General features: G+C 37.0%; 1 protein-coding gene across 5 annotated transcripts; it reads left to right on the forward strand.

The window, feature by feature from the left end:
• Positions 1-118: 118 nt before the first annotated feature.
• On the forward strand, positions 119-10,419 carry rab29 (RAB29, member RAS oncogene family). Of its 5 annotated transcripts, none has more exons than XM_022240332.2 (7): positions 119-410; positions 581-857; positions 1,270-1,341; positions 3,057-3,092; positions 6,431-6,612; positions 7,039-7,160; positions 8,037-10,419. In XM_022240332.2, the coding sequence occupies exons 2-7, from the start codon at positions 740-742 to the stop codon at positions 8,173-8,175; spliced, it is 669 nt and encodes a 222-aa protein (XP_022096024.2). In that variant the 5' UTR covers positions 119-410; positions 581-739; the 3' UTR covers positions 8,176-10,419. The 5 variants fall into 5 exon arrangements, with proteins under 5 accessions (XP_022096024.2, XP_022096023.2, XP_022096026.2 ...); XM_022240331.2 differs by having other exon boundaries at positions 119-377; XM_022240334.2 differs by having other exon boundaries at positions 119-341.
• The last annotated feature ends 771 nt before the right edge of the window (positions 10,420-11,190 follow it).

An 11,190-nucleotide genomic window follows, 5' to 3' on the forward strand; every position in this document is an offset into this window, starting at 1 on the left:
TAGGAGGGAGCCAGACTGATCCTGCATCAACACGAGGAAGAGCGCGCCATCTCTTGGCGCCAGATGCGTGATATGAGAGCAAACTGGGGTTTTTGTTGGCGCATGGCAGTCGCAAGCGGGCGGTGTACCTCTGTGTGACAGCTGCAAGCTGGCCTCTGGGTTCACGCGAGTTCTGTAATATTTTGCAAAGAAACTGAACTTTGCGCCGCAACATTCAGGACGTACATGTACAGTCTATGTATGAATGATTGGGCGTGTACTTTACTTCTGATACTGATGTGGGAAACACGTGTTAGGCGTAGATTTACTCAACACTGAGCTCGGAAATCTCAGGAAGTCAGGTTTCAACCAAGGACTAATTTTCTCATGTAAACTTGGTATGACCAAGGGCCGCTATTTCCAAAGCTCCAGTAATTCTTTTCATGCTTTTTGCTTGTCAAGTATGCACATGCTTGTATCCATTTTTTCCCCCAATCTTAGGACAGGAGGATTTGGTGGCGACCGGTGATGTGTGGCTAATTACAGTGTTGATTATTGTACTTTGTTGGATGTGGAAAGATTATCCTTTGTTTTTTAACAGAATGTAGTACAGTCTGTAGTTATGATGTAGTGTGGCTCTCTGCTTCAGCACAAATCTTTGTTAAGCATCTAGCCTAGTCAATCACTGGCACTCTGGAATGGTACACAAGAACTGTTACACTAAGATGCAATAAACACACTGCATACCCTGTACTTCAAAATGAGTGAGAAGCTTTTCAAGGTTATTCTTGTGGGCGATTCCATGGTTGGCAAGACCGCCTTTGTACAGCGATACGTGCACAGTAGATTTGACGAGAACTACAAAGTGACAGTTGGTGGTGAGTCAATTTCATGTACAAGCCAAAAATGTATTGATTTCAAATTTGACACCTTTAAATCAAGTTCAACCGTACAACAAAGTCATGAATCCATGTCAGTAGTGCACCTGCCATTTTGTTCCAGCTGTGAAGTAGCGTACGTAGCCTTCATATTACAGTAAATCATGTATAATGCATTGAAATTATGTGTCTTTCATAAACTGTTGGCTGTATGCTTGTATCTATCAGATGCACTGTGTACCCTTATGTGCATGGACGTGTACAATGCATCTGTCATGAAAATCCCATGTATCCAATATCGCTTGTACCTGCATAACTGGTCCCAGGACAAGCATCATTGAGGTGCTATTGCAAAGACGCCACTGGTCAGTGTTTATGTAGTTGCCAGATGACCTCCTGAATTATTTTTCAGTTGATTTTGCACTGAAGAAGATTCAACGATCAGAAGATGAACTAATCAGGATTCAACTGTGGGATATAGCAGGTGAGCCGTAGCACTGTTGTAAACCAATAGCCATGAATCGTGTGGAAATAAATCAGAATGTGCTCATAAGGAACCCTCAGAACGATGAGGTAAAATGATATTGATCAACTTAATTGACTTCAAGGATCTAGGAGCTTGTTACATTGTGGAATTTTTGTGAAACTTTCAAAGAGAAAAGTGACATTTATGTATATATGTCACTGCAAAATTCCACTATGTGTACAGTATTTTGCAGGACTCAGAAGTTTCCTGTTAAAATTGCCAAGAATGTTAGGTCACAGAGAGGTCAGTTGAAATACTATCTGGAACTTGAATATTTGTCCAGACTCTTCAAGTGCAATATGCACACAAGGTGTGTGGCTCCTTGTAGAAATAGGCTCATGTTGAAATGGTACATTCTGTTCAAGCATGAATTTCTTTTGTAGTTTGGAAGCTATGCATGAGGTCTTTTTTCAGTTCTTAATGCAAAGAGGCACCACATCTCTATGTACATGTACCTGTTGGAGTTTGTTCTCTTGCATCCTTGGTAATTGTCTTTTCGTTTTTTACTAATATAAAAATATTGCAGACTTAATCACTACTTGCTTACTCAAGTAGTGATTAAGAGCATGACCGCTTTTGCCGAGCTGGATTCAGCAAATTATCAAAATGGAAAAATTCATTTTTTTTGTCTCCACTATTATCTTACATGTGATATTTGCATAAAATGTTGAAATATATAGAAATAAAGTTAAGTTTGTATTTTACATACATGGCATGTAACCATTAATGGACTGAATTGCAAATTAATATGTGATGCTGTAACAGTGTAAAAGAAATTTTAGATAGTGGCTTTGATTTTACAAGCATTAGTGTAGGAAAGCACAAGTCATGTCATCATGTGTACATTGGACATACAGTACCTCCAACCCCAGTGACCCAGGGTTTGAACCCCCATACATGTAAGTCTGATATGCTGGGTGCATTTCCAGGTGCTACATGTAATAATTGATTCCATATTCTAGGTTTCCCTGAAATAGCATTTTTTTTCAATCCTGAATTAAAAACAAAAATGTTAGCTCTTTTCCACTCCCCCTGAATTTGCTTCTCATGTATCTCTCAGGGTTCCAAGCTATAATTTGCTTCTCATGTATCTCTCAGGGTTCCAAGCTATAATTTGCTTCTCATGTATCTCTCAGGGTTCCAAGCTATAATTTGCTTCTCATGTATCTCTCAGGGTTCCAAGCTATAATTTGCTTCTCATGTATCTCTCAGGGTTCCAAGCTATAATTTGCTTCTCATGTATCTCTCAGGGTTCCAAGCTATAATTTGCTTCTCATGTATCTCTCAGGGTTCCAAGCTATAATTTGCTTCTCATGTATCTCTCAGGGTTCCAAGCTATAATTTGCTTCTCATGTATCTCTCAGGGTTCCAAGCTATAATGCCATGAATAGGGAATCATTGGTTTCCTTTGTATGCAAATTTGGAAGTACTTGTAGTTGACGACTGGTTCATGACTTGTTCTCAAATTTTTGTATTACTAACAATCACATATATATTGTACAGGAGTTCACTTCTTTTAGTTTTAATTTTATGAACTTTTATACTAGTATTGATAAATAGGTGAAGATACATGTATGATTGTTGATGAAGACTGAATACAAATTGTTTGGAAATTCAATTTTTTGTGTGCATAAGGCATTTACCAGACATTTTTATTGCAAACATGGCTGTAGGTGGATGCAGTGCACAGTTCATGGATGGATATAACGGTAATCAGTGATTGGACATTTCATTGTCTAATGTGCATGATTTTTGGGGTCAGTTTTCATTGTATTAACATAGAAATGAAATGTTCCATTCCCATTCCCACCCTAATCCTTGCACACCTGTTTATAAAATTGTCTCAAGTTAGACCTTTGTCAACCATGAGTTTTTGTTCTTATCTGACTCACTATACTGAGGTTATTATTAATTTGCTACAAAAAACTCTTTAAACAAGGTGTTATCTGTGCAGGATTGTATATTAAGCTGGGTCAAAAATGGAAGTCAGGTTTTCCCTGTGATCAGGGCCGTTTACTCTGTGGCGACTCTAGAAGCTTTTTCTGACAGACTTACTCTCTTCTTACATATTGAAAATGTCTATTCTTTTTACTGGAGTCTTTTTTTAATCGAAGGAGATGAGTGCAAAACTAAAATTCTACCCATGTTGTGAATGTTGAAAATAATAATGGAATCACTAAGTACATGTAACCTGGACAAGTTATATTTTGGAGACTATTTTGAAGATGGCAAGAAAATGTGCTTTGTTGAAAATGTCTTCAATGAAATTCTTCTTTTCTTAATAAATTCTTTTTTCACATCGGCTACTTTATTTTACTGCACACATACAAAAAGCAAGAGAGCAAGTCCACCCTTCTACTAGTGTAACCCAGGTGCATAGTTAACAATACTGAAATACCGAGTGTCTTACCATGTTAGTTTATTCATGAAAATTACTCACATTGGAAAAACAATAACAGTGTATGTACATGTGCATTGTCGTGTGCTTGTATTTTGAAAGCATGTTTAGTTATAACGCTCATGCACATGCATTTTACCCATTTCCCTTAACATTAACTGGAGATTCAAATATGTGCAAGCGCCATCTCTAATTCTTGTTTTTCTTGTAAAATTGCACATCAAATTTTTTGATAACAGTTTAAATGTTCTTATCAGCCCCTATTTAATACATTACTAATAAATGTCTGCATGCGCCCAAGCCTTGATCACTGTGGTGTACTGTAAATCAATTTGTGATATTGTTGTTTACAAATTAGTAAATATCAGGCTTGATATGGAATGTATCTACATGGACTTGGGTAGTACAGATGTACTATGAGATGCAATGTTTGTATCAAGGAAATTTGTACCAACAATGAAATGATGAAATTTCTTAGTTTTTCTTAGGCAGAGGAAAGGTTGTGTTTTTATTTGTTATTCATATTACCATACATTTTATGCAAATTGGACTTGTACCCTTTTAATAGATTCATTTTTTTAACATGTTGACTTCCGCGCATAATTTCACAGGGCCTCCCCATTTGCCAAGTGTTGCACGCATGCTCATATTTAATATTTGCCTTTTAGTTGTCCATATGTTGTAGTACGTTCATTTCTAATCACTCTACGGAGAAAAAATATCAACAAGATAACTCGTAGTTGGCAATGGCACAGAGTTGATTATTCCACTTTGCCAGCTACAAGTTATCTTATCCCATCACCACTAGATAACTTGAGGTTGGGGATGGGATGACAAACTTCTTTGATTCTCCATACCAGTTATGCAATACATATTGCATTCTGTGAAAGTTGGACTGTCGTTGACATTGTTTTGTATGTTACGTGTATAGAGCCGTCCCTGCCATATTGATTATTTCCAAATGATGCGACTAAGTGCTGTCAGTAAAGAATACCATGTGCCCCAATGAATTGTACTAAATAAATTATCAATAAATCAGAACAGTCATATAAAACTACATGTATAAGAATAATTAGAAATCAGATTTATTGTAAGCTCAGAATTAGTCGTTCTTTAATTATCTGGCCGATCCTTGGTTTAATAAATCCAATTTCTTATTAATTAAGACCGTTGATGACGGTCTTGTTTGTGGTAGATTTGTGACCTTATCAATTGTCTCTGTGGTCCATCCTGGCAATTTCCAAGTAGTACTCCCATTCCCCAAGACACTTTGTCTGCAATATTACGACCTAAAGGTAAACCACAGGATCAGGAAGGTATAGCACCCAGCCTGCATCCCACTCTATATAACCACCCTCAGAATATTCCGCCATCAGCTTTCCCTCCATCTTTCTCCGGTCTTCCTCGCTGACATCGTCAGCACAACACTTCCGATGATAGTAGTCTGTGTTTCTGAATGAAACACTGTAGACCCTATTATTATTGTAACGGTGTCTTTTCTTCAACTTTGTCTGGCCACGCTAATAATTCCTTGTCAGATCTACACCTTACACTAACAAGAAATCAAAACAATGTGTTTACTTTGATGTTCTGAAAGCCATTGGGTTTTTGTAGACAGCTTCTGACAAATGTGTCTGAAAAAACACCATGTCATGTACCAGTTGTATAAAAAATGGAAAGAAAGTGGAAAAAAACTTGTTCACTTTTGTTCTTTACACATTATTTGGAGTGATTGATCATTGATTACTATTGATTGATCAAACTACTTTGGGGCGGAGCAAATTGATAAGTTGTTTTAATTTTTTCACTTTACTTGGCACTTCCATTTTCTGAAAATGTTGTCAAAGGCAAGGCAAGTTGCCCTCCTGCCCCCCCAGCTGGATACACCAATGAGATCAAACCTTTAGGAAAAGCCACAAGTGCAAAGCAATCTTGGCATTATAATGTCTTCTTTCATTCTTGATTAGAAAATAAAGTCAACCAGTTGATAGGACATTCAAATTTTGCCAATTTCATTTCTAACAGTCAAAACATGAAAAAAACATCAGTTGAACATGACCTTTTTGATGATGTCATGGTGTCCTCACCACTGCTAGCAGTGTATTTGTGGTGTTATCAGTGATGCCAGCGTATTCAATTTACAGTGCAAAAACCTTTATTTTCAACGAGTATACTCATAATTGCAGAATCCGGTATACCTGTTACTATGGGTTTACTTAAAGTCGGAAGTCAACTTGTTAATTAGAAAAATAAAATCATATCATGAAACAGAAAAGCAAATGTCTTTTAGACCATTGATGTGAATATACCGGAGCTGTAAAAAGTGTCTGTTTATATACAACATTTTTCTTAATCTTAAGTGCATATTGCAGTCTTAAAATACGTGAGGAAAGTGATATGAATTCAACAAATATCTTGCAAGAATTTGCTGTCATAATTTGATCTTGCTCGACAGGCCATACGTTCAAGATGCAGTTTCTAGATGCATTTGTGTCTTACGGTAATTTGTTTCTGAGGTAACAAAGGATTATTTGTAACAAGTTCCAGTTGGTTATGCTTCACAATATATTGAGGAGTACTTTCTGTTCCAGTATGGAATTTATGAATTTTTCAATGCTTTAATTGTTTCCAAATGTCATTTGTATACAGGTCAGGAACGGTTTAGCAGTTTGACCAGGGTTTACTACAAAGATGCCTCGGCATGTGTGATTATGTTTGATCTGACTTCACCAAAGACGTTGAAGAGTGTTGTGAGATGGAAGAATGATGTGGATTCTAAGGTCTTCCTCCGAGATATGAGCCCTGTTCCTTGCCTTTTACTTGCTAATAAGGTAAGAGCTGAGAGAACACTTCATTTACAGGAAACAAGACTTATGTATTATATTGTAAAATATCATTGGTTCAAACCAAGGTATTCAGTGCTTATAATGTTCTGGTATGGCCATTGATGGACCTCACATACATTGTAATACAATTACATCCCAGGATTGTTAAGGTCTTCCTGGAAGGTTTGAAGTTTCTGTTTGACTCTCAAAATTTAAATAAAGTTAAAACAGTGAAGATCAGCAGCAGTTTGGAGTGGCTTTTACTTTTGCTCTTCTTGTTTTGTTTTCTTTATTCTTTAGTTTATTAAGTGTAAGTAAAAGGAATATGCTGTTTCTTGTATTATGGATGCTACTAGATTTGTCATTCATGCCAGGGTTGAAATCATATTTCAGATGCATTGGCTTGTCGTTCTTTGATACATGTAATTGCAGTCAGATCGAGATGATCAACGAGTAACAGAAGAAGAAATCAAGCAAATGTCTCAGGATCACAACTTTGTGGGCTGGAGCAAGATCTCTGTCAAAGATAATGTCAATGTTGAAGCGCCCATGCTGTGAGTGTTTCTCTTTTCAATGATGTATTTCTTCGGGGAATTTTATTTTATCAGAAAAACTCGGTGACCGAATTCTGCTTAGCTTGAGTGTTTACAGAGAAGATTTACCAATGTTTACATGGATATATGTCTATTGTGTTACCTCCATCTTTGTGCATGTGGGCTGAAATATGAAATCACAGCCATGCTTGTTTGTTGTACTCTGGGGAGAAATGTGAGCACAGTCTGATTTTGTTGGGTGTCTTTGCAGAAAATGTGACCAAGCGAATTTCCTCACTTAGCAAAAGCCAGCTTATTTCTAAGTAGATTTTCCCGTGTTTTTTTGTGAAGTTAGTCTGTTTGGCCCAGAACGTGTTCAGGAAAGTGATGGAAGTTGAATGGAAATTAGTCTTCAGTTGAATTTTTCAGATTTTACGTTCTCTGTCTGTACAGTCATGTCTAGAGCTTTGAAACAGATTCCACAAGCTTGCTTGGATGGGCTTGGACTCACAGACCTGCTGCATACTGCAGACAATGTACACTGATCCACTCATGTCTGCTGGGCTTAGCTGTCTGATCCAAATTTAATGTGTAAGGAATCAGTGTCTATCTAGTGGGAGTATATCTATTTGTTGCCTTACATTCACCTTTTTATCTCTACGCTATATTGCATTTTTCCTCTCGAGATGAGCCAGTTTGGTATTTCCACAGCTCATGCCCAAAATGAAGCATGTGTTCTGTCCTGTCAGTGCCACTGGGTGATATGGACTCACCGCATGGTTTGTTCTGGACAGACCTTGTGTTTTTGAAATATCCAACTGGCTCATTCAAGTTGTTAAGTATTTTGCAGTGTTTCATGTCAAGTTCATGTCTTTGTCTTGCGTCCTATCCATCCAGCTTTCTTGTGGAGGAGATACTTGCAAGGCACCAGTCTAAAGGTCGGGGGTCAATTGTTGCAGAGTTCACAGATAACGACGGAAGGATAAAACTTCCACACAGCTACGACAAGCAAAGCAAGTGCTGCTGGCTTTTATAGCCGTGTAATCAGTTTGGAATTCTTGTCAGGTTACTTTTCTTGCATTCATGTACTTTATTTTAGTATTCAAGGGATTTTTAATAAAAAAGGCTTCCTCTGAAAGCAATGGAAGAATGGCATTATCAAATATGTTGCAGGAAAACTAGATAAAGTATGAACATTTTTATTACTTAGGTGGTTGTTGGTACCAGGCTTCCAGCTCACAAATTTAAAACAGAAGCCAAAAATTTTAGCTAAATGCACATTTTGCAGCCACTTAATAATTTATGCAGTGCTGAATACAATATATTTCCTGCTAATTGTTCAGGATGATAGCCAAATTTGTAAATACTTGCTATTTGGACTGGCATTGTGAAATGGAATCCTGCAGTACCTACAGTTAAACCGATTATACTCAAATTTATTATTGGATGTATATATGTGCTCTGACTTGTTTAAATCCTTTAATTGCCACCTCCTGTCCTATTGTGAGGCATTCTAGACTTCATAGCCTAGCCACTGTTACATTGTAGGAGGCTTATAGGCTATATTATAAAGTAAATCAGCAACAAGAATCAGAAGCCATGATACCATGGCACAATGCTTGTAGACAGGTGGTAACATTCCTCTTGGACTAATTACATGTAGGTGTTGAAATTGCCTACATGTATGGCTCCTTAAGTTCAAGAATGTGGCTGTGAATGTGATATCACCAAGGTTAAGGTGTGCCTAATTGATCCTAGAATGTCTTTACTGCTCAGTTGTGTGTGACAGGATTAAGGAAACCTTTCCCTGAAGGTGCTGTAAGTTTTGGGGTTGATCTAAATGTATTAAATTAGGGCAGAGATTGTCTACGAGGAAATCTTTAATGTGCATTTATTTAGAGATATTGTGGTTGAAATGTTTTAGTGAAATGTGTATCCTATCATTGTAAAATACACAGGGCTCCTGCAGCCTGGAAAAGTCAAGAAAAGTCATGGAATTTTGTAAAAATGACTAAAGTCATGGAAAAGTCATGGCATTTGATTGTCCTTTAGGTGCAGGAACCCTGATACAAAACAGAAAATATAGGAAAAATCTGTTACATGTACACAAATACACAAAAATGTCTTGACGTGTGTTGTCTTGCCTGTTAGTAACCAGGAAAACAGTTGCCTAAGCTTCTTTTTCACATTAGTTTCATAGCGCACAGCCCAAACTACCAGTCTTTGGAGTTACTTAAACACAACCTTGAAATATAAGCAGGTTGAAAAGTATTACAGTCAGTCCACAAATTGTGCAAACATTCAGTATGGAATGGAACAGTGTTACATCAGTCCTCATGAATTCCCCATGAAAGTCACTGATGTGTCATGTGTCGTCAACATGTACTGTTGTGAAAATATTTTTATTAGGTTTGAACAATGTTTCTGATGTAGACTGAACACACATTTAAGTATCTGTAAATAGGCTATGTGCCTTAATTTAGTCATAAGTTTCTTGAGCTAGAGAAATGTGTCTGAATTGACGGAGAGGACACCAGTGCAAGTCTGCTGGTGGTAATCTTCCCTGTGGGTTTTTGTACGTACATTTTTTGCCATAATACTTACACAACATAGTAAGAGCACAAATATAATCAGCATTACATTCCAAACTAAGGAGCATAATTCTAGGGTTTTGGTTGAATCCGTTTTGATATGTGCCTCTTGATAGGTTGAAGATTTGGAGTTGAGTTCCAAGTCTACACCAACTGAAATATCAAGCCTCATCAAGGCTGTTTTGACTGCTGGTATTTTGGATGTGGAGGAGTTATAAGTTGATGCCAAAAGCAGTGGTAGAAATGTGTAAATATTGGTTGCAGAAGAACTGACATCCAGACTTATTCTTGCTCACTTGGGAAATTTCTTTTTGTCTAAAAACTGATATTGTCAGCCTTGACACAGATGATAAGGCTGTGTTGTCATGAAGGCCTAATTTTTCAGTGTATTTGTGAAATTATTTTCCCTTCCAAATCAGACAAGGTGAGGCTCACTACCAAATTGGAACTGTTTTGAACATGCGGTGCAAAACTTAAACAGTAAAGCAATTAAAGTATTATTATTTGTTGTATATATTTGATTCAAAATAAGTTTTGAATAGCTGGTTTTGAATGTTGTTTTGTGTAATCATGATTTATATAATCAGTCTAGTTTTGTTGCAATACTAGAAATGTGAACAAGTTAAGCTCAATGAAAATTATGTTGCAATTGGAAATAAACCATTTAATTCAAATCTATAGTGACTGGATGATGGCTTTGAGGATCTTTATTTTGGACATATCCAGACTCTGCTCAAGATAGGATGTGGCCTGAGGCTATGCTGCCATTGGATGGCAGCTACTGAAGAAATCCTGTGCTGTTTGCCTTGGCAGTGTTCAGGTGTCCGCTTTAGTGAGCATTTTAACCATTTTGTTTCAAGTGCCGTGAGATTGTACAGCTTTAGTTATAGCACAAGCCAAGGTGATCCGACAAATTGATATTTAATATTAATTATTGAATTATTTCTACCCATTGTAAAGATCAACAATGGTAACATGTTCACTTGCAGGAAAAAGACTGCAAGGTGGTATAGCTTCTGATGTCGGTATCGAGGTTAAGTTATTTTCTTTTCTTCTAAAGGTTATCTTCGAAATGTTTCAAAAATAACAGGTGCTTTTGTGCAAAAAAGGAACACTAACGACATGGGGGATATTTAAATATGCCATATTTAAATATACCCCATGTCGTTAGTGTTTGTGATTTTGCAATTTAGGGTTTTTAGTCATGCTATGGGAGAACTACTTGATAGTGATTGAGTTCATTTTTAGTAATCCCGCAGGGGCATGCAACTGTTTTGATGTTTGGGTCTTAGTCGTTTTATAAGGTTTTACTTTGTCTTCTTTATGTCTATACTGTATGTAATTTTTTTCTCTACTTATTTTGTTTTATCCGTTGTAAATTTGACCTGCGAAATAACAAATGAAATGAAATTAAGTGCGCCCTCTCCGCACGTAGAGAAGTTAAGTACAATGCGCTGTGC

Source organism: Acanthaster planci, linkage group LG04 (genome assembly GCF_054643075.1).
Source record: "Acanthaster planci isolate LZ-2023a linkage group LG04, COTS_SCS, whole genome shotgun sequence".
Taxonomy (NCBI): Eukaryota; Metazoa; Echinodermata; class Asteroidea; order Valvatida; family Acanthasteridae; genus Acanthaster; species Acanthaster planci.

Bases quoted from the DNA above. Each gene is read 5' to 3' on its own strand.
- rab29 (XM_022240332.2), top strand. From the start codon at position 740: ATGAGTGAGAAGCTTTTCAAGGTTATTCTTGTGGGCGATTCCATGGTT. The intron at 1,342-3,056 runs GTGAGCCGTAGC...ACATGGCTGTAG, and splicing joins TCAACTGTGGGATATAGCAG to GTGGATGCAGTGCACAGTTC. The intron at 7,161-8,036 runs GTGAGTGTTTCT...CTATCCATCCAG, and splicing joins AATGTTGAAGCGCCCATGCT to CTTTCTTGTGGAGGAGATAC.